We start from the raw sequence: 23,410 nt of genomic DNA, 5'->3' as shown, positions 1-23,410 counted from the left end.
AAGGGAAAGAGCAGCGGAGGCATGGTGTGTTTTTGCAGGGGCTGTGGAAGGTGGCTGGACCTTAGAGGGGGCAGTAGAAGGTAATTGCACCTCGGGGAGGCTGATAGTGGATGCCTCCGCTCCAGCGTCTGTCCGGGCAGCCATCTTGTGAGCTGTGCTGCAGTCAGCATCCAGATGCGGGCGTGGGTGTTTTCCGGGCATCTGGGTGGACAGAAATTTGTCCATATGGTGCCCGGGTGCTGTCGTGGTGTAACGGAGGGTCACTGGAGCAGCTGGGTGGACCTAGGAGGCCCTAGCAGGGTAAAGTGGGCGGACGGCACCGGAGAAAGCCGCCTCACATTAGCCGCACCGGAACCGGAAGTCCCTTTTAAACCTTTTTAAACGTTTTGTGTGACTGTGTACTCATACTAATTCTTTTTCACAAAGGATTCTGCGCAGAAACAGGGTACGAAAAATCCAGCAGATAGCATTCTCCCAGCTGAGCAAACTGGTGGATCTGTAAGTAATTCTGTGCTGTTACAATCATGCAACTAACATACTGTAGTGTCAGTCTTCATAATCACAGGACCATTTGTAACTTTAGAAACTTATTTAGTTTGTGCCTGTATGTCTATATGTACAATGTATATAAAAGAGGTTTTCTGGTATTCAGCTAGTTTTAAAAATACAGTATCATATCTACTCTTGGAATGCAAAAGACTTTGAGCACAAGACAGAGGCAAAGCCAGAAATTTGTGGGCCCCATAGCAACATTTTGAAAGGGCCCCTGTCCCAATGCTTCTAGAGAAGTGATTCCCAACCTCCAGTGACATGCAGTGCTGTCAATGGCTGGGGAGGCCCTGGCTAGTATAAGAGCCAGATTTACACACATGTATACGATGAACCCGATGGTTCATGTAAGTATTATACAAAGGTGCAGCAATATAACATTTGTTGCCCTATAGATCCAGTGAACAATGGCCCTGATTCAGGTCCCGAATCACTTTGCATATGCGCCATACCGTACATATGGGTCTGCGACGTCAGGCGCAAATCGGCAGCAGATTTCAATGTTTGACAATCTGATGCTGTTTGAAAGTGGGGAGGGGGTGGCAACGGCCACCATTTCCTAAAATGCGGGCATGTCGTCGCCATTACTGGGAAGGGACTGGGCAAGCATCTGCATCCGAGGATGGAGATTTCCTGGCTTCTTTGTAGTAGATGCAGTGACCGACTTGCACTACCCCATGGGTCACACAGCTGGCCGATGGTGTCACAGATGTTGCAATATTGCATCCTAGGATGCAGTTTGGATTAGTAAAGCAGCAGGAGCATGATGCACTGATCAGAACCCTGCACCTACAGTGACACTATCTTCCTCCACACTGATCAGCACCCTGCACCTAGAGTGACACTATCTCCCTCCTCACTGATCAGAACCTGCACCTAGAGTGATACTATCTCCTTCCTCACTGATCAGCATACTGCACTTAATCTCACTCCTCACTGATCAGCACCCTGCACTTAGAGTGACACTATTCCCCTCCTCATTGATCAGCACCCTCCACCTAGAGTGACACTTCCTTCCTCCTCACTGATCAGCGCCCTCCACCTTGAGTGACACTTCTTCCCTCCTAACTGATTAGCACCCTCTACCTAAAGTGACACTTCCTCCCTCCTCACTGATTAGCACACTGCACCTAGAGTGACACTATCTCCCTCCTCACTGATTAGCACCCTCCACCTAGAGTGACACTATCTCCCTCCTCACTGATCAGCACCCAGCACCTAGAGTGACAATACCTCCCTCCTCACTGATTAGCACCCTGCACCTAGAGTGACACTATCTCCCTCCTCACTGATTAGCACCCTCCACCTAGAGTGACGCTTCCTCCGTCCTCACTGATTAGCACCCTCCACCTAGAGTGACACTTCCTCCCTCCTCACTGATTAGCACCCTCCACCTAGAGTGACACTTCCTCCCTCCTCACTGATTAGCACCCTGCACCTAGAGTGACACTATCTCCCTCCTCACTGATCAGCACCCTACACCTAGAGTGACACTACCTCCCTCCTCACTGATTAGCACCCTCCACCTAGAGTGACACTTCCTCCCTCCTCACTGATTAGTACCCTCCACCTAGAGTGACACTTCCTCCCTCCTCACTGATTAGCACCCTCCACCTGGAGTGACACTTCCTCCCTCCTCACTGATTAGCACCCTCCACCTAGAGTGACACTTCCTCCATCCTCACTGATCAGCACGCTGCACCTAGCGTGACACTATCTGCCTCCTCACTGATCAGCACCCTCCACCTAAAGTGACACTATCTCCCTCCTCACTGATCAGCACCCTGCACCTAGAGTGACACTACCTTCCTCCTCGCTGATCAGCACCCTGCACCTAGAGTGACACTATATCCCTCCTCACTGATTAGCATCCTGCACGTAATCTCCCTCGTCACTGATCAGCACCCTGCACTTAGAGTGACACTATCTCCCTCCTCACTGACCAGCAACCTGCACCTAGAATGACACTTCCTCCCTCCTCACTCATCAGCACCCTCCACCTAGAGTGACACTTCCTCCCTTCTCAATGATTAGCACCCTGGACCTAGAGTGACACTTCCTCCCTGCTCACTGATCAGCACCCTCCACCTACAGTGACACTTCCTCTCTCCTCACTGATTAGCTCCCTGCACCTAGAGTGACACTATCTTCTTCCTCACTGATCAGCACCCTGCACCCAGAGTGACACTATCTCCCTCCTCACTGATTAGCACCCTCCACCTAGAGTGACACTTCCTCGCTAATCACTGATCAGCACATTGCACCTACTGTGACCCTTCCTCCTTCCTCATTGATTAGCACCCTGCACCTAGAGTGACACTTCCTCCCTCCTCACTGATTAGCACCCTCCACCTAGAGTGACACTTCCTCCCTCCTCACTGATTAGCACCCTCCACCTAGAGTGACACTTCCTCCATCCTCACTGATCAGCACGCTGCACCTAGCGTGACACTATCTGCCTCCTCACTGATCAGCACCCTCCACCTAAAGTGACACTATCTCCCTCCTCACTGATCAGCACCCTGCACCTAGAGTGACACTACCTTCCTCCTCGCTGATCAGCACCCTGCACCTAGAGTGACACTATATCCCTCCTCACTGATTAGCATCCTGCACGTAATCTCCCTCGTCACTGATCAGCACCCTGCACTTAGAGTGACACTATCTCCCTCCTCACTGACCAGCAACCTGCACCTAGAATGACACTTCCTCCCTCCTCACTGATCAGCACCCTCCACCTAGAGTGACACTTCCTCCCTTCTCAATGATTAGCACCCTGGACCTAGAGTGACACTTCCTCCCTGCTCACTGATCAGCACCCTCCACCTACAGTGACACTTCCTCTCTCCTCACTGATTAGCTCCCTGCACCTAGAGTGACACTATCTTCTTCCTCACTGATCAGCACCCTGCACCCAGAGTGACACTATCTCCCTCCTCACTGATTAGCACCCTCCACCTAGAGTGACACTTCCTCGCTACTCACTGATCAGCACATTGCACCTACTGTGACCCTTCCTCCTTCCTCATTGATTAGCACCCTGCACCTAGAGTGACACTTCCTCTCTCCTCACTGATTAGCACCCTGCACCTAGAGCGACACTATCTACTTCCTCACTGGTCAGCACCCTGCATCCAGAGTGACACTATCTCCCTCCTCACTGATCAGCACCATCCACCTAGAGTGACACTTCCTCCCTACTAACTGATCAACACCCTGCACCTACTGTGACCCTTCCTCCCTCCCTCATTGATTAGCACCCTGCACCTATAGTGACACTTCCTCCCTCCTCACTGATCAGCACCCTCCACCTAGAGTAACAGTTCCTCCATCCTCACTGATTAGCACTCCCCACCTAGAGTGACACTATCTCCCTCCTCACTGATTAGCACCCTGCATCCAGAGTGACACTATCTTCCTCCTCACTGATCAGCATCTTGCACTTAACCTCCCTCCTCACTTATCAGTACCCTGCACCTAGAGTGACTTAGCCTCCCTCCTCACTGATCAGCACCCTGCACCTAGAGTGACACTATCTCCCTCCTCACTGATCAGCATCCTGCACTTAATCTCCCTCCTCATTGATCAGTACCATGCACATCGAGTGACCCTATCTCCCTCCTCACTGACCAGCACCCTGCACCTAGAATGACACTTCCTCCCTCCTCACTGAGCAGCACGATCCACCTAGAGTGACACTTCCTCCCTCTTCACTGATCAGCACCCTCCACCTAGAGTGACACTTCCTCCCTTCTCACTGATCAGCACCCTGCACCTAGAGTGACACTATCTCCCTCTTTACTGATCAGCACCATCCACCTAGAGTGACACTTCCTCCCTCCTCACTGATTGGCACCCTGCACCTAGAGTGACACTATCTCCCTCCTCACTGATCAGCACCCTGCACCTAGAATGACACTTCCTCCCTCCTCACTGATCAGCACCCTCCACTTAGAGTGACACTTCCTCCCTTCTCACTGATCAGCACCCTGCACCTAGAGTGACACTATCACCCTCCTCACTGATCAGCACCCTCCACCTAGAGTGACACTTCCTCCCTCCTCACTGATCAGCACCCTCCACCTAGAGTGACAATTCCTCCATCCTAACTGATTAGCACCCTCCACCTACAGTGACACTTTCTCCCTCCTCACTGATTAGAACCCTGCACCTAGACTGACACTATCTCCCTTCTCATTGATCAGCACCCTCCACCTAGAGTGACACTTTCTCCCTCCTCACTGATCAGCACCCTGCACCTAGAGTGACACTATCTCCCTCCTCACTGATCAGCATGCTGCACTTAATCTCCCTCCTCACTGATCAGCACCCTGCACCTAGAGTGACACTATCTCCCTCCTCACTGACCAGCACCCTGCACCTACAGTGACACTTCCTCCATCCTCACTGGTCAGCACCCACCAACTAGAGTGACACTTATTCGCTCCTCACTGATTAGCACCCTGCACCTACAGTAACATTATCTCCCTCCTCACTGATTAGCACCCTCCACCTAGTGTGACACTTCCTCCCTCCTCACTGATTAGCACTCTGCAATTAGAGTGATACTATCTACCTCCTCATTGATCAGCACCCTCCACCTAGAGTGAAACTATATCCCTCCTCAATGATCAGCACCTTGCACCCAGAGTGACACTATCTCCCTCCTCACTGATCAGCATCCTGCACTTAATCTCCCTCCTCACTGATCAGCACCCTGCACTTAGAGTGACACTATCTCCCTCCTCACTGAACAGCACCCTGCACCTAGAATGATACTCCCTCCCTCCTCACTGATCAGGACCTTCCACCTAGAGTGACACTTCCTCCCTTCTCACTGATCAGCACCCTGCACCTAGAGTGACACTTCCTCCCTCCTCATTGATTAGCACCCTGCACCTAGAGCGACACTTCCTCCCTCCTCACTGATCAGCACCCTCCACCTAGTGACAATTCCTCCATCCTAACTGATTAGAACCCTCCACCTACAGTGACACTTTCTCCCTCCTCACTGATTAGCACCCTGCACCTAGACGGACACTATCTCCCGTCTCATTGATCAGCACCCTCTACCTAGAGTGACACTATCTCCCTCCTCACTGATCAGCATCCTGCACTTAATCTCCCTCCTCACTGATCAGCACCCTGCACTTAGAGTGACCCTATCTCCCTCCTCACTGACCAGCACCCTGCACCTAGAATGACACTTCCTCCCTACTCACTGATCAGCACCCTGCACCTACTGTGATCCTTCCTCCCTCCTTATTGATTAGCACCCTGCACCTAGAGTGACACTTCCTCCCTCCTCACTGATCACCACCCTCCACCTAGAGTGACACTTCCTCCATCCTCACTGATTAGCACCCTCCACCTACAGTGACACTTCCTCTCTCCTCACTGATTAGCTCCATGCACCTAGAGTGACACTATCTTCTTCCTCACTGATCAGCACCCTGCACCCAGAGTGACACTATCTCCCTCCTCACTGATCAGCACCCTCCACCTAGAGTGACACTTCCTCGCTACTCACTGATCAGCACATTGCACCTACTGTGACCCTTCCTCCTTCCTCATTGATTAGCACCCTGCACCTAGAGTGACACTTCCTCTCTCCTCACTGATTAGCACCCTGCACCTAGAGCGACACTATCTACTTCCTCACTGGTCAGCACCCTGCATCCAGAGTGACACTATCTCCCTCCACACTGATCAGCACCCTCCACCTAGAGTGACACTTCCTCCCTACTAACTGATCAACACCCTGCACCTACTGTGACCCTTCCTCCCTCCCTCATTGATTAGCACCCTGCACCTATAGTGACACTTCCTCCCTCCTCACTGATCAGCACCCTCCACCTAGAGTGACAGTTCCTCCATCCTCACTGATTAGCACTCCCCACCTAGAGTGACACTATCTCCCTCCTCACTGATTAGCACCCTGCATCCAGAGTGACACTATCTTCCTCCTCACTGATCAGCATCTTGCACTTAACCTCCCTCCTCACTTATCAGTACCCTGCACCTAGAGTGACTTAGCCTCCCTCCTCACTGATCAGCACCCTGCACCTAGAGTGACACTATCTCCCTCCTCACTGATCAGCATCCTGCACTTAATCTCCCTCCTCATTGATCAGCACCATGCACATCGAGTGACCCTATCTCCCTCCTCACTGACCAGCACCCTGCACCTAGAATGACACTTCCTCCCTCCTCACTGAGCAGCACGATCCACCTAGAGTGACACTTCCTCCCTCTTCACTGATCAGCACCCTCCACCTAGAGTGACACTTCCTCCCTTCTCACTGATCAGCACCCTGCACCTAGAGTGACACTATCTCCCTCTTTACTGATCAGCACCATCCACCTAGAGTGACACTTCCTCCCTCCTCACTGATTGGCACCCTGCACCTAGAGTGACACTATCTCCCTCCTCACTGATCAGCACCCTGCACCTAGAATGACACTTCCTCCCTCCTCACTGATCAGCACCCTCCACTTAGAGTGACACTTCCTCCCTTCTCACTGATCAGCACCCTGCACCTAGAGTGACACTATCACCCTCCTCACTGATCAGCACCCTCCACCTAGAGTGACACTTCCTCCCTCCTCACTGATCAGCACCCTCCACCTAGAGTGACAATTCCTCCATCCTAACTGATTAGCACCCTCCACCTACAGTGACACTTTCTCCCTCCTCACTGATTAGAACCCTGCACCTAGACTGACACTATCTCCCTTCTCATTGATCAGCACCCTCCACCTAGAGTGACACTTTCTCCCTCCTCACTGATCAGCACCCTGCACCTAGAGTGACACTATCTCCCTCCTCACTGATCAGCATGCTGCACTTAATCTCCCTCCTCACTGATCAGCACCCTGCACCTAGAGTGACACTATCTCCCTCCTCACTGACCAGCACCCTGCACCTACAGTGACACTTCCTCCATCCTCACTGGTCAGCACCCACCAACTAGAGTGACACTTATTCGCTCCTCACTGATTAGCACCCTGCACCTACAGTAACATTATCTCCCTCCTCACTGATTAGCACCCTCCACCTAGTGTGACACTTCCTCCCTCCTCACTGATTAGCACTCTGCAATTAGAGTGATACTATCTACCTCCTCATTGATCAGCACCCTCCACCTAGAGTGAAACTATATCCCTCCTCAATGATCAGCACCTTGCACCCAGAGTGACACTATCTCCCTCCTCACTGATCAGCATCCTGCACTTAATCTCCCTCCTCACTGATCAGCACCCTGCACTTAGAGTGACACTATCTCCCTCCTCACTGAACAGCACCCTGCACCTAGAATGATACTCCCTCCCTCCTCACTGATCAGGACCTTCCACCTAGAGTGACACTTCCTCCCTTCTCACTGATCAGCACCCTGCACCTAGAGTGACACTTCCTCCCTCCTCATTGATTAGCACCCTGCACCTAGAGCGACACTTCCTCCCTCCTCACTGATCAGCACCCTCCACCTAGTGACAATTCCTCCATCCTAACTGATTAGAACCCTCCACCTACAGTGACACTTTCTCCCTCCTCACTGATTAGCACCCTGCACCTAGACGGACACTATCTCCCGTCTCATTGATCAGCACCCTCTACCTAGAGTGACACTATCTCCCTCCTCACTGATCAGCATCCTGCACTTAATCTCCCTCCTCACTGATCAGCACCCTGCACTTAGAGTGACCCTATCTCCCTCCTCACTGACCAGCACCCTGCACCTAGAATGACACTTCCTCCCTACTCACTGATCAGCACCCTGCACCTACTGTGATCCTTCCTCCCTCCTTATTGATTAGCACCCTGCACCTAGAGTGACACTTCCTCCCTCCTCACTGATCACCACCCTCCACCTAGAGTGACACTTCCTCCATCCTCACTGATTAGCACCCTCCACCTACAGTGACACTTCCTCTCTCCTCACTGATTAGCTCCATGCACCTAGAGTGACACTATCTTCTTCCTCACTGATCAGCACCCTGCACCCAGAGTGACACTATCTCCCTCCTCACTGATCAGCACCCTCCACCTAGAGTGACACTTCCTCGCTACTCACTGATCAGCACATTGCACCTACTGTGACCCTTCCTCCTTCCTCATTGATTAGCACCCTGCACCTAGAGTGACACTTCCTCTCTCCTCACTGATTAGCACCCTGCACCTAGAGCGACACTATCTACTTCCTCACTGGTCAGCACCCTGCATCCAGAGTGACACTATCTCCCTCCACACTGATCAGCACCCTCCACCTAGAGTGACACTTCCTCCCTACTAACTGATCAACACCCTGCACCTACTGTGACCCTTCCTCCCTCCCTCATTGATTAGCACCCTGCACCTATAGTGACACTTCCTCCCTCCTCACTGATCAGCACCCTCCACCTAGAGTGACAGTTCCTCCATCCTCACTGATTAGCACTCCCCACCTAGAGTGACACTATCTCCCTCCTCACTGATTAGCACCCTGCATCCAGAGTGACACTATCTTCCTCCTCACTGATCAGCATCTTGCACTTAACCTCCCTCCTCACTTATCAGTACCCTGCACCTAGAGTGACTTAGCCTCCCTCCTCACTGATCAGCACCCTGCACCTAGAGTGACACTATCTCCCTCCTCACTGATCAGCATCCTGCACTTAATCTCCCTCCTCATTGATCAGCACCATGCACATAGAGTGACCCTATCTCCCTCCTCACTGACCAGCACCCTGCACCTAGAATGACACTTCCTCCCTCCTCACTGATCAGCACGATCCACCTAGAATGACACTTCCTCCCTCCTCACTGATCAGCACCCTCCACCTAGAGTGACACTTCCTCCCTCTTCACTGATCAGCACCCTCCACCTAGAGTGACACTTCCTCCCTTCTCACTGATCAGCACCCTGCACCTAGAGTGACACTATCTCCCTCTTTACTGATCAGCACCATCCACCTAGAGTGACACTTCCTCCCTCCTCACTGATTGGCACCCTGCACCCAGAGTGACACTATCTCCCTCCTCACTGATTAGCACCCTCCACCTAGAGTGACACTTCCTCGCTACTCACTGATCAGCACATTGCACCTACTGTGACCCTTCCTCCTTCCTCCTTGATTAGCACCCTGCACCTAGAGTGACACTTCCTCTCTCCTCACTGATTAGCACCCTGCACCTAGAGCGACACTATCTACTTCCTCACTGGTCAGCACCCTGCATCCAGAGTGACACTATCTCCCTCCTCACTGATCAGCACCCTCCACCTAGAGTGACACTTCCTCCCTACTAACTGATCAACACCCTGCACCTACTGTGACCCTTCCTCCCTCCCTCATTGATTAGCACCCTGCACCTATAGTGACACTTCCTCCCTCCTCACTGATCAGCACCCTCCACCTAGAGTGACAGTTCCTCCATCCTCACTGATTAGCACTCCCCACCTAGAGTGACACTATCTCCCTCCTCACTGATTAGCACCCTGCATCCCGAGTGACACTATCTTCCTCCTCACTGATCAGCATCTTGCACTTAACCTCCCTCCTCACTTATCAGTACCCTGCACCTAGAGTGACTTAGCCTCCCTCCTCACTGATCAGCACCCTGCACCTAGAGTGACACTATCTCCCTCCTCACTGATCAGCATCCTGCACTTAATCTCCCTCCTCATTGATCAGCACCATGCACATAGAGTGACCCTATCTCCCTCCTCACTGACCAGCACCCTGCACCTAGAATGACACTTCCTCCCTCCTCACTGATCAGCACGATCCACCTAGAGTGACACTTCCTCCCTCTTCACTGATCAGCACCCTCCACCTAGAGTGACACTTCCTCCCTTCTCACTGATCAGCACCCTGCACCTAGAGTGACACTATCTCCCTCTTTACTGATCAGCACCATCCACCTAGAGTGACACTTCCTCCCTCCTCACTGATTGGCACCCTGCACCTAGAGTGACACTATCTCCCTCCTCACTGATCTGCACCCTGCACCTAGAATGACACTTCCTCCCTCCTCACTGATCAGCACCCTCCACTTAGAGTGACACTTCCTCCCTTCTCACTGATCAGCTCCCTGCACCTAGAGTGACACTATCACCCTCCTCACTGATCAGCACCCTCCACCTAGAGTGACACTTCCTCCCTCCTCACTGATCAGCACCCTCCACCTAGAGTGACAATTCCTCCATCCTAACTGATTAGCACCCTCCACCCTACAGTGACACTTTCTCCCTCCTCACTGATTAGAACCCTGCACCTAGACTGACACTATCTCCCTTCTCATTGATCAGCACCCTCCACCTAGAGTGACACTTTCTCCCTCCTCACTGATCAGATCAGCACCTAAACGCAGAGTGACACTATCTCCCTCCTCACTGATCAGCACCCTGCACCTAGAGTGACACTATCTCCCTCCTCACTGATCAGCATGCTGCACTTAATCTCCCTCCTCACTGATCAGCACCCTGCACCTAGAGTGACACTATCTCCCTCCTCACTGACCAGCACCCTGCACCTACAGTGACACTTCCTCCATCCTCACTGGTCAGCACCCACCAACTAGAGTGACACTTCCTCACTCCTCACTGATTAGCACCCTGCACCTACAGTAACATTATCTCCCTCCTCACTGATTAGCACCCTCCACCTAGTGTGACACTTCCTCCCTCCTCACTGATTAGCACTCTGCAATTAGAGTGATACTATCTACCTCCTCATTGATCAGCACCCTCCACCTAGAGTGAAACTATATCCCTCCTCAATGATCAGCACCTTGCACCCAGAGTGACACTATCTCCCTCCTCACTGATCAGCATCCTGCACTTAATCTCCCTCCTCACTGATCAGCACCCTGCACTTAGAGTGACACTATCTCCCTCCTCACTGAACAGCACCCTGCACCTAGAATGATACTCCCTCCTTCCTCACTGATCAGGACCCTCCACCTAGAGTGACACTTCCTCCCTTCTCACTGATCAGCACCCTGCACCTAGAGTGACACTTCCTCCCTCCTCATTGATTAGCACCCTGCACCTAGAGCGACACTTCCTACCTCCTCACTGATCAGCACCCTCCACCTAGTGACAATTCCTCCATCCTAACTGATTAGAACCCTCCACCTACAGTGACACTTTCTCCCTCCTCACTGATTAGCACCCTGCACCTAGACGGACACTATCTCCCGTCTCATTGATCAGCACCCTCTACCTAGAGTGACACTATCTCCCTCCTCACTGATCAGCATCCTGCACTTAATCTCCCTCCTCACTGATCAGCACCCTGCACTTAGAGAGACCCTATCTCCCTCCTCACTGACCAGCACCCTGCACCTAGAATGACACTTCCTCCCTACTCACTGATCAGCACCCTGCACCTAGTGTGACCCTTCCTCCCTCCTTATTGATTAGCACCCTGCACCTAGAGTGACACTTCCTCCCTCCTCACTGATCACCACCCTCCACCTAGAGTGACACTTCCTCCATCCTCACTGATTAGCACCCTCCACCTACAGTGACACTTCCTCTCTCCTCACTGATTAGCTCCATGCACCTAGAGTGACACTATCTTCTTCCTCACTGATCAGCACCCTGCACCCAGAGTGACACTATCTCCCTCCTCACTGATCAGCACCCTCCACCTAGAGTGACACTTCCTCGCTACTCACTGATCAGCACATTGCACCTACTGTGACCCTTCATCCTTCCTCATTGATTAGCACCCTGCACCTAGAGTGACACTTCCTCTCTCCTCACTGATTAGCACCCTGCACCTAGAGCGACACTATCTACTTCCTCACTGGTCAGCACCCTGCATCCAGAGTGACACTATCTCCCTCCTCACTGATCAGCACCCTCCACCTAGAGTGACACTTCCTCCCTACTAACTGATCAACACCCTGCACCTACTGTGACCCTTCCTCCCTCCCTCATTGATTAGCACCCTGCACCTATAGTGACACTTCCTCCCTCCTCACTGATCAGCACCCTCCACCTAGAGTGACAGTTCCTCCATCCTCACTGATTAGCACTCTCCACCTAGAGTGACACTATCTTCCTCCTCACTGATTAGCACCCTGCATCCAGAGTGACACTATCTTCCTCCTCACTGATCAGCATCTTGCACTTAACCTCCCTCCTCACTTATCAGTACCCTGCACCTAGAGTGACTTAGCCTCCCTCCTCACTGATCAGCATCCTGCACTTAATCTCCCTCCTCATTGATCAGCACCATGCACATAGAGTGACCCTATCTCCCTCCTCACTGACCAGCACCCTGCACCTAGAATGACACTTCCTCCCTCCTCACTGATCAGCACGATCCACCTAGAGTGACACTTCCTCCCTCCTCACTGATCAGCACCCTCCACCTAGAGTGACACTTCCTCCCTTCTCACTGATTAACACCCTGCACCTAGAGTGACACTATCTCCCTCCTCACTGATCAGCACCATCCACCTAGAGTGACACTTCCTCCCTCCTCACTGATTGGCACCCTGCACCTAGAGTGACACTATCTCCCTCCTCACTGATCAGCACCCTGCACCTAGAATGACACTTCCTCCCTCCTCACTGATCAGCACCCTCCACTTAGAGTGACACTTCCTCCCTTCTCACTGATCAGCACCCTGCACCTAGAGTGACACTATCACCCTCCTCACTGATCAGCACCCTCCACCTAGAGTGACACTTCCTCCCTCCTCACTGATCAGCACCCTCCACCTAGAGTGACAATTCCTCCATCCTAACTGATTAGCACCCTCCACCTACAGTGACACTTTCTCCCTCCTCACTGATTAGAACCCTGCACCTAGACTGACACTATCTCCCTTCTCATTGATCAGCACCCTCCACCTAGAGTGACACTTTCTCCCTCCTCACTGATCAGATCAGCACCTAAACGCAGAGTGACACTATCTCCCTCCTCACTGATCAGCACCCTGCACCTAGAGTGACACTATCTCCCTCCTCACTGATCAGCATGCTGCACTTAATCTCCCTCCTCACTGATCAGCACCCTGCACCTAGAGTGACACTATTTCCCTCCTCACTGACCAGCACCCTGCACCTACAGTGACACTTCCTCCATCCTCACTGGTCAGCACCCACCAACTAGAGTGACACTTCCTCACTCCTCACTGATTAGCACCCTGCACCTACAGTAACATTATCTCCCTCCTCACTGATTAGCACCCTCCACCTAGTGTGACACTTCCTCCCTCCTCACTGATTAGCACTCTGCAATTAGAGTGATACTATCTACCTCCTCATTGATCAGCACCCTCCACCTAGAGTGAAACTATATCCCTCCTCAATGATCAGCACCTTGCACCCAGAGTGACACTATCTTCCTCCTCACTGATCAGCATCCTGCACTTAATCTCCCTCCTCACTGATCAGCACCCTGCACTTAGAGTGACACTATCTCCCTCCTCACTGAACAGCAGCCTGCACCTAGAATGATACTCCCTCCCTCCTCACTGATCAGGACCCTCCACCTAGAGTGACACTTCCTCCCTTCTCAATGATTAGCACCCTGCACCTAGAGTGACACTATCTCCCTCCTCACTGATCAGCACCCTCCACCTAGAGTGACACTTCCTCCCTCCTCACTGATCAGCACCCTGCACCTAGAGTGACACTATCTCCCTTCTCACTGATCAGCACCCTCCACCTATAGAGACTCTTCCTCCCGCCTCACTGATTAGCACCCTCCACCTAGAGTGACACTATCTCCCTCCTCACTGATCAGCACCCTGCACCTAGAGTGACACTACCTCCCTCCTCACTAATTAGCAACCTCGACCTAGATTGACACTATCTCCCTCCTCACTGATCAGCACCCTGCACCTAAAGTGACACTTCCTTCCTCCTCACTGATTAGCACCCTCGACCTAGAGTGACAATTCCTCCCTCCTCACTGATTAGCACCCTCAACCTAGAGTGACACTTCCTCCCTCCTCACTGATTAGCACCCTCAACCTAGAGTGACACTTCCTCCCTCCTCACTGATCAGCACCCTGCACCTAGAGTTACACTATCTCCCTCCTCACTGATCAGCATCCTGCACCTAGAGTGACACTTCCTCCCTCCTCACTGATCAGCACCCTCCACCTAGAGTGACACTATCTCCCTCCTCACTGACCAGCACCTTGCACCCAGAGTGACACTATCTCCCTCCTCACTGATCAGCACCTTTCACTTAACCTCCCTCCTCACTGAACAGCAACCTGCACCTAGAGAGACACTATCTCCCTCCTCACTGATTAGCACCTTGCACCTAGAGTGACACTATGTCCCTCCTCAATTATCAGCATCCTGCACCTAGAGTGACAATACCTTCCTCCTCACTGATTAGCACCCTGCAACTAGAGTGACACTATCTCCCTCCTCACTGGTCAGCACCATACACCTAGAGTGACACTACCTCCCTGATCACTGATCAGCACCCTTCACCTAGAGTGACACTTCCTCCCTCCTCACTGATTAGCACCCTTCACCTAGAGTGACACTTCCTCCCTCCTCACTGATTAGCACCCTCCACCTAGAGTGACACTTCCTCCCTCCTCACTTATTAGCACCCTCCACCTAGAGTGACACTATCTCCCTCCTCACAGATCAGCACCCTGCACCCAGAGTGACACTATCTCCCTCCTCACTGATCAGCATATTGCACTTAACCTCCCTCCTCACTGATCAGTACCCTTCACCTAGAGTGACTTAACCTCCCTCCTCACTGATCAGCACCCTGCACCTAGAGTGACACTATCTCCCTCCTCACTGATCAGCATCCTGCAATTAATCTCCCTCCTCATTGATCAGCACCATGCACATAGAGTGACCCTATCTCCCTCCTCACTGACCAGCACCCTGCACCTAGAATGATACTTCCTCCCTCCTCACTGATCAGCACGATCCACCTAGAGTGACACTTCTTCCCTCCTCACTGATCAGCACCCTCCACCTAGAGTGACACTTCCTCCCTTCTCACTGATCAGCACCCTGCACCTAGAGTGACACTATCTCCCTCCTCACTGATCAGCACCATGCACCTAGAATGACACTTCCTCCCTCCTCACTGATCAGCACCCTCCACTTAGAGTGACACTTCCTCCCTTCTCACTGATCAGCACCCTGCACCTAGAGTGACACTATCACCCTCCTCACTGATCAGCACCCTCCACCTAGAGTGACACTTCCTCCCTCCTCACTGATCAGCACCCTCCACCTAGTGACAATTCCTCCATCCTAACTGATTAGCACCCTCCACCTACAGTGACACTTTCTCCCTCCTCACTGATTAGAACCCTGCACCTAGACTGACACTATCTCCCTTCTCATTGATCAGCACCCTCCACCTAGAGTGACACTTTCTCCCTCCTCACTGATCAGATCAGCACCTAAACGCAGAGTGACACTATCTCCCTCCTCACTGATCAGCACCCTGCACCTAGAGTGACACTATCTCCCTCCTCACTGATCAGCATGCTGCACTTAGTCTCCCTCCTCACTGATCAGCACCCTGCACAGGGCCGTCTTAACAGCAGTGTGGGCCCCTGGGCACAGCAATGTACTGGGGCTCCTACCCATCCTCCAGGGGGGGGGGGGGGGCTATCAGCGGCAGCTTTGATGTCCTGCGGGGGTAGGGGGGTTCTATCTTCCGCTCAGCATGTAGAACCTGGAGCAGTAATCTGCTAATTACTCCTTTACTGCACAGATGGGGCAGGATGGAGAACACTAAACTGTAGAAGGGGGCATTGGGCTGAATGAAGGGGCCCGGTACATAACCTCCAGGGTGGCAGGGAGTGTTTAATACACAGGGGAGGTGTGGATAGAGGAGTGGGCTTAATGTTCATCATTTTCTGGTGAGACAGCAGCTTGCATGACTGTAGATATCTCAAGTTCCTGGAAAATGATTTCTTAGATTTGAATGGGATAAAAATGAGAAAGTCTCACCTGTCAGGAGGTTCTGGGGACTTGGGGATCAGAGTTCAGGAGCCATAGCAATCCACCAATGAAAATATAAAACTGCATCCCAGGCGTGTGGAGCTGGAGCAGGGACCAGCTGCTTGAAGGCTGATATCTCTGGTTCTTGACATAGTAGAGACAAGCTGCCAGTGTCCACCAAAAGTGGAGAGTCCCAGCTTTTGAAATGTACCCTCAGAAAAACTCTACATCATACAGAGTGACACTATCTCCCTCCTCACTGATCAGCACCCTGCACCCAGAGTGACACTATCTCCCTCCTCACTGATCAGCATCTTGCACTTAACCTCCCTCCTCACTGATCAGCACCCTGCACCCAAAGTGACACTATCTCCCTCCTCACTGATCAGCATCCTGCACTTAATCTCCCTCCTCACTGATCAGCACCCTGCACTTAGAGTGACACTATCTCCCTCCTCACTGAACAGCACCCTGCACCTAGAATGATACTCCCTCCCTCCTCACTGATTAGCACCCTCCACCTAGATTAACACTATCTCCCTCCTCACTGATCAGCACCCTGCACCTAAAGTGACACTTCCTTCCTCCTCACTGATTAGCACCCTCGACCTAGAGTGACAATTCCTCCCTCCTCACTGATTAGCACTCTCAACCTAGAGTGACACTTCCTCCCTCCTCACTGATTAGCACCCTCAACCTAGAGTGACACTTCCTCCTTCCTCACTGATCAGCACCCTGCACCTAGAGTTACACTACCTCCCTCCTCACTGATCAGCATCCTGCACCTAGAGTGACACTTCCTCCCTCCTCACTGATCAGCACCCTCCACCTAGAGTGACACTATCTCCCTCCTCACTGACCAGCACCTTGCACCCAGAGTGACACTATCTCCCTCCTCACTGATCAGCACCTTTCACTTAACCTCCCTCCTCACTGAACAGCAACCTGCACCTAGAGAGACACTATCTCCCTCCTCACTGATCAGCACCTTGCACCTAGAGTGACACTATGTCCCTCCTCAATGATCAGCATCCTGCACTTAATCTCCCTCCTCACTGATCAGCACTCTGTACTTAGAGTGACACTATCTCCCTCCACAATGACCAGCACCATGCACCTAGAATGAAACTTCCTCCCTCCTCACTGATCAGGACCCTCCACCTAGAGTGACACTTCCTCCTTTCTCAATGATTAGCACCTTACACCTAGAGTGATACTATATCCCTCCTCACTGATGAGCATTCTCCACCTGGAGTGACACTTACTCCCTCCTCAATTATCAGATCCCTGCACCTAGAGTGACAATACCTTCCTCCTCACTGATTAGCACCCTGCAACTAGAGTGACACTATCTCCCTCCTCACTGGTCAGCACCATACACCTAGAGTGACACTACCTCCCTGATCACCGATCAGCACCCTGCACCTAGAGTGACACTTCCTCCCTCCTCACTGATTAGCACCCTTCACCTAGAGTGACACTTCCTCCCTCCTCACTGATTAGCACCCTCCACCTAGAGTGACACTTCCTCCCTCCTCACTTATTAGCACCCTCCACCTAGAGTGACACTATCTCCCTCCTCACTGATCAGCACCCTGCACCCAGAGTGACACTATCTCCCTCCTCACTGATCAGCATCTTGCACTTAACCTCCCTCCTCACTGATCAGTACCCTTCACCTAGAGTGACTTAACCTCCCTCCTCACTGATCAGCACCCTGCACCTAGAGTGACACTATCTCCCTCCTCACTGATCAGCACCCTGCACCTAGAGTGACACTATCTCCCTCCTCACTGATCAGCATCCTGCACTTGATCTCCCTCATAGAAACACAGAAACGTAGAATTTGATGGCAGATAAGAAACACTTGGCCCATCTAGTCTACCCTTTTTTTTTTATCCTTTAGGTAATCTCAACCCTTTTTGAACCTTAATTCTTTGTAAGGATATTCATATGCCTATCCCAAGCATGTTTAAATTGCTCTACAGTCTTAGCCTCTACCACCTCTGATGGGAGACTATTCCACTTATCCACTACCCTTTCTGTGAAGTCATTTTCCCTTAAATTTCCCCTGAACCCCCCCCCCTCCAGTTTCAGTGTATGTCCTCGAGTTCTAATATTTCTCTTCCTTTGAAGAATGTTTCCCTCCTGAACTTTGTTAAGACCCTAGATATATTTGAAAGTTTCTATCATGTCCCTCCTTTCCCTTCTCTCCTCCAAACTATACATGTTAAGATCTTTTAGCCTTTCCGGGTACGTTTTGTGATGTAGGCCATGCACCATTTTAGTTGCCCTTCTTTGTACACTCTCTAATGTATTTATATCTTTCTGGAGATATGGTCTCCAGAACTGGACACAGTATTCCAGATGGGGCAGCACCAATGACCTATACAGTGGCATTATAACTTCTTTTTTCCTCCTCACTGATCAGCACCCTGCACTTAGAGTGACCCTATCTCCCTCCTCACTAACCAGCACCCTGCACCTAGAATGACACTTCCTCCCTCCTCACTGATCAGCACCATGTACCTAGAGTTACACTTCCTCCCTCCTCACTGATCAGCACCCTCCACCTAGAGTGACACTTCCTCCTTTCTCACTGATCACCACGCTGCACCAAGAGTGACACTATCTCCCTCCTCACTGATCAGCACCCTCCGCCTAGAGTGACACTTCCTCCCTCCTCACTGATTAGCACGCTGCACCTAGAGTGACACTATCTACCTCCTCACTGATCAGCACCCTGCACCTAGAATGACACTTCCACCCTCCTCACTGATCAGCACCCTCCACCTAGAGTGATACTTCCTCCCTCCTCACTGATCACCACCCTGCACCTAGAGTGACACTTCCTCCATCCTCACTGATTAGCACCCTCCACCTACAGTGACACTTCCTCTCTCCTCACTGATTAGCTCCCTGCACCTAGAGTGACACTGTCTTCTTCCTCACTGAACAGCACCCTGCACCCAGAGTGACACTATCTCCCTCCTCACTGATCAGCACCCTCCACCTAGAGCGACACTTCCTCGCTACTCACTGATCAGCACATTGCACATACTGTGACCCTTCCTCCCTCCTCATTGATTAGCACCCTGCACCTAGAGTGACACTTCCTCTCTCCTCACTGATTAGCACCCTGCACCTAGAGCGACACTATCCCCTTCCTCACTGATCAGCACCCTCCACCTAGAGTGACACTTCCTCCCTTCTCACTGATCAGCACCCTGCACCTAGAGTGACACATCCTCCCACCTCATTGATTAGCACCCTGCACCTAGAGCAACACTTCCTCCCTCCTCACTGATCAGCACCCTCCACCTAGTGACAATTCCTCCATCCTTACTGATTAGCACACTCCACCTAGAGTGACACTTTCTCCCTCCTCACTGATTAGCACGCTTCACCTAGACTGACACTATCTCCCTCCTCATTGATCTGCACCCTCCACCTTGAGTGACACTTTCTCCCTCCTCACTGATCAGCACCCTAAACGCAGAGTGACACTATCTCCCTCCTCACTGATCAGCACACTGCACCTAGAGTGACACTATCACCCTCCTCACTGATCAGCATCCTGCACCTACAGTGACACTTACTCCATCCTCACTGGTCAGCACCCACCAACTAGAGTGACACTACCTCACTCCTCACTGATTAGCACCCTGCACCTACAGTGACATTATCTCCTTCCTCACTGATTAGCACCCTCCACCTAGTGTGACACTTCCTTCCTCCTCACTGATTAGCACTCTGCAACTAGAGTGATACTATCTACCTCCTCATTGATCAGCACCCTCCACCTAGAGTGACACTATCTCCCTCCTCACTGATCAGCAACTTGCACTTAACCTCCCTCCTCACTGATCAGCACCCTGCACCTAGAGTGACACTATCTCCCTCCTCACTGATCAGCACCCTGCACCTAGAGTGACACTATCTCCCTCCTCACTGATCAGCACCCTCCACCTAGAGTGACACTTCCTCCCTTCTCACTGATCAGCACCCTGCACCTAGAGTGACACTTCCTCCCTCCTCATTGATTAGCACCCTGCACCTAGAGCGACACTTCCTACCTCCTTACTGATCAGCACACTCCACCTAGTGACAATTCCTCCATCCTAACTGATTAGAACCATCCACCTACAGTGACACTTTCTCCCTCCTCACTGATCAGCACCCTGCACCTAGACGGACACTATCTCCCTTCTCATTGATCAGCACCCTCTACCTACAGTGACCCTATCTCCCTCCTCACTGACCAGCACCCTGCACCTAGAATGACAATTCCTCCTTACTCACTGATCAGCACCCTGCACCTACTGTGACCCTTCCTCCCTCCTCATTGATTAGCACCCTGCACCTAGAGTGAAACTTCCTCCCTCCTCACTGATCACCACCCTCCACCTAGAGTGACACTTCCTCCATCCTCACTGATTAGCACCCTCCACCTAGAGTGACACTATCTCCCTCATCACTGATTAGCACCCTGCACCCAGAGTGACACTATCTTCCTCCTCACTGATCAGCATCTTGCACTTAACCTCCCTCCTCACTTATCAGTACCCTGCACCTAGAGTGACTTAGCCTCCCTCCTCACTGATCAGCACCCTGCACCTAGAGTGACACTATCTCCCTCCTCACTGATCAGCATCCTGCACTTAATCTCCCTCCTCATTGATCAGCACCATGCACATAGAGTGACCCTATCTCCCTCCTCACTGACCAGCACCCTGCACCAAGAATGACACTTCCTCCCTCCTCACTGATCAGCACGATCCACCTAGAGTGACACTTCCTCCCTCCTCACTGATCAGCACCCTCCACCTAGAGTGACACTTCCTCCCTTCTCACTGATCAGCACCCTGCACCTAGAGTGACACTATCTCCCTCCTCACTGATCAGCACCATCCACCTAGAGTGACACTTCCTCCCTCCTCACTGATTGGCACCCTGCACCTAGAGTGACACTATCTCCCTCCTCACTGATCAGCACCCTGCACCTAGAATGACACTTCCTCCCTCCTCACTGATCAGCACCCTCCACTTAGAGTGACACTTCCTCCCTTCTCACTGATCAGCACCCTGCACCTAGAGTGACACTATCACCCTCCTCACTGATCAGCACCCTCCACCTAGAGTGACACTTCCTCCCTCCTCACTGATCAGCACCCTCCACCTAGTGACAATTCCTCCATCCTAACTGATTAGCACCCTCCACCTACAGTGACACTTTCTCCCTCCTCACTGATTAGCACCCTGCACCTAGACTGACACTATCTCCCTTCTCATTGATCAGCACCCTCCACCTAGAGTGACACTTTCTCCCTCCTCACTGATCAGCACCCTAAACGCAGAGTGACACTATCTCCCTCCTCACTGATCAGCACCCTGTGTTAGGCGCCGGGGTCCGCTTGTCTGCGCGGCCCGGCGCCTAGCAACTAGAGACGCCGTGCGCATACAGCCGCCGGCTCCCTTGCAACGCTAGACGCCGGGCGCGCTGAGCCGCGCGGACCCTAGCAACGGGGACGCCACTGGCGGACCGCGTTCCCCGTTGCTAGGCTTTAGGAAATTAAGATATTCACCTGCTCTCTGGCCGTGCAGCAAGGCAGCTGCACGACATTTATTCTAATCAGCCTTTGGCAGCTGATTGGAGGACTCCTTGTTAAATACACTCCCAGGGCTTCTCACAGACGCCGGTAATAGCTTCCTGCATGCTGCCTTTGTTTGCTGAGAGTCTGTTTCCAGTCCTGCTGTATCCGGTCATTCCAGTCCTCAGAAGTCCGGTATTCGGGAGTTGTCATCTCATCCCAAGAGGTCGTTTGGTTCCCTGGAGTCCTGACTGATCACCGTTTTATATCCAGTGGTGTTCGTGAGTTGCGGCTCTGCCGTGTGTTGCGGCTCAGCCGCTTTACCTTTTATATTTTGTGTTTGGAGCATTTGCGGAGGGTTCCGCTTCCACAAGTCCTCTCTGGTACTCGGCGGTGCCGGGTAGGAGAATTGGACAAGTGGATATTTTGGTTGTCCTTTTCCCTGGTAGTTTCTCCGCACATATTATAGTTTTGAGTTTGCTTAGCCCCTGGCCTGGTTGTTTAGTTAGAGGGCCTCTTGTTATCACCCTGTCTCGGGTTTCCCTTTGTCTCTCATTAAGACCGGGGGGCATCGAAGTTGGGCAGACATAATCCGCCCTTCAAACGCTGCTGCCAAGGGCTCAAGAAACCATAGTCTCGCAGGGGATTTCTGACAACACGGGTGAGACAACAGAGTTAGGGCGCCAGGGGCTATTTTCCTGTCCTGCTCCCTTCCCCAGCATTCCGTTCCTGTGCTCCGGTCCTTGCCATAAGATCTCCTCTGACCAGAGTGCTGGAATCATAACATTATTACCGGCCATACCAAAACTTAAAATTAAACGGGGTTTAATTTTTTCTCATTCAGTTTTGTGAGAGTTTATCGGCCTTATGAATCCAACAGGTTTAGGGCCAAATCCTGGTCAGCTCTTAGTCAGCCAGATTCAAGAACTTACTCAGATGGTTCAGGATCTTTCTCTTCGGGTGAAGTCGCAGGAAGATCTTTTGCGAGCTTCCCCAAGGGTAGTCCCTGAACCAAAGATGCATTTGCCTGACCGTTTTTCTGGTGATAGAAAAGAGTTTTTTAATTTTAAAGAATCCTGTAAACTTTATTTTCGTTTAAGACCGACTTCCTCGGGTACTGAATCTCAGCGGGTCGGGATTATTATTTCTTTGCTCCAGGGGGATCCTCAGACCTGGGCATTTGGTTTAAGAGCAGAGGATCCGGCATTGTTGTCAGTTGACGCTTTTTTTGAGTCTTTAGGGCTCTTGTATGATGACCCTGATAGAGAGGCGTCCGCTGAAAGTCAGTTGCGCGCTCTCAGACAGGGTAGAAATCCTGCGGAGGTTTAT

At 51.8% G+C, this 23,410-nt stretch overlaps 1 protein-coding gene across 2 annotated transcripts in view; it reads left to right on the top strand.

The window, feature by feature from the left end:
- LOC134948838 (relaxin receptor 1-like) overlaps window positions 1–23,410 on the top strand; it is a 493,409-nt gene that overhangs the window by 271,598 nt on the left and 198,401 nt on the right. Inside the window, exon 9 of one of the 2 annotated variants that reach the window (XM_063937086.1) lies at window positions 427–498. The exons of the other annotated variant lie outside the window; for it this stretch is intronic. Within the exon in view, the coding sequence (XP_063793156.1) occupies window positions 427–498 (72 nt within the window). The remainder of the gene's footprint in view (window positions 1–426; window positions 499–23,410) is intronic. 2 annotated transcript variants of the gene reach the window in all.

This window comes from Pseudophryne corroboree, chromosome 8, assembly GCF_028390025.1.
Source record: "Pseudophryne corroboree isolate aPseCor3 chromosome 8, aPseCor3.hap2, whole genome shotgun sequence".
NCBI classification, from domain to species: Eukaryota; Metazoa; Chordata; class Amphibia; order Anura; family Myobatrachidae; genus Pseudophryne; species Pseudophryne corroboree.
Note: the sequence above shows the minus strand (reverse complement) of the source record. Positions and strands in the feature narration are given on the sequence as shown.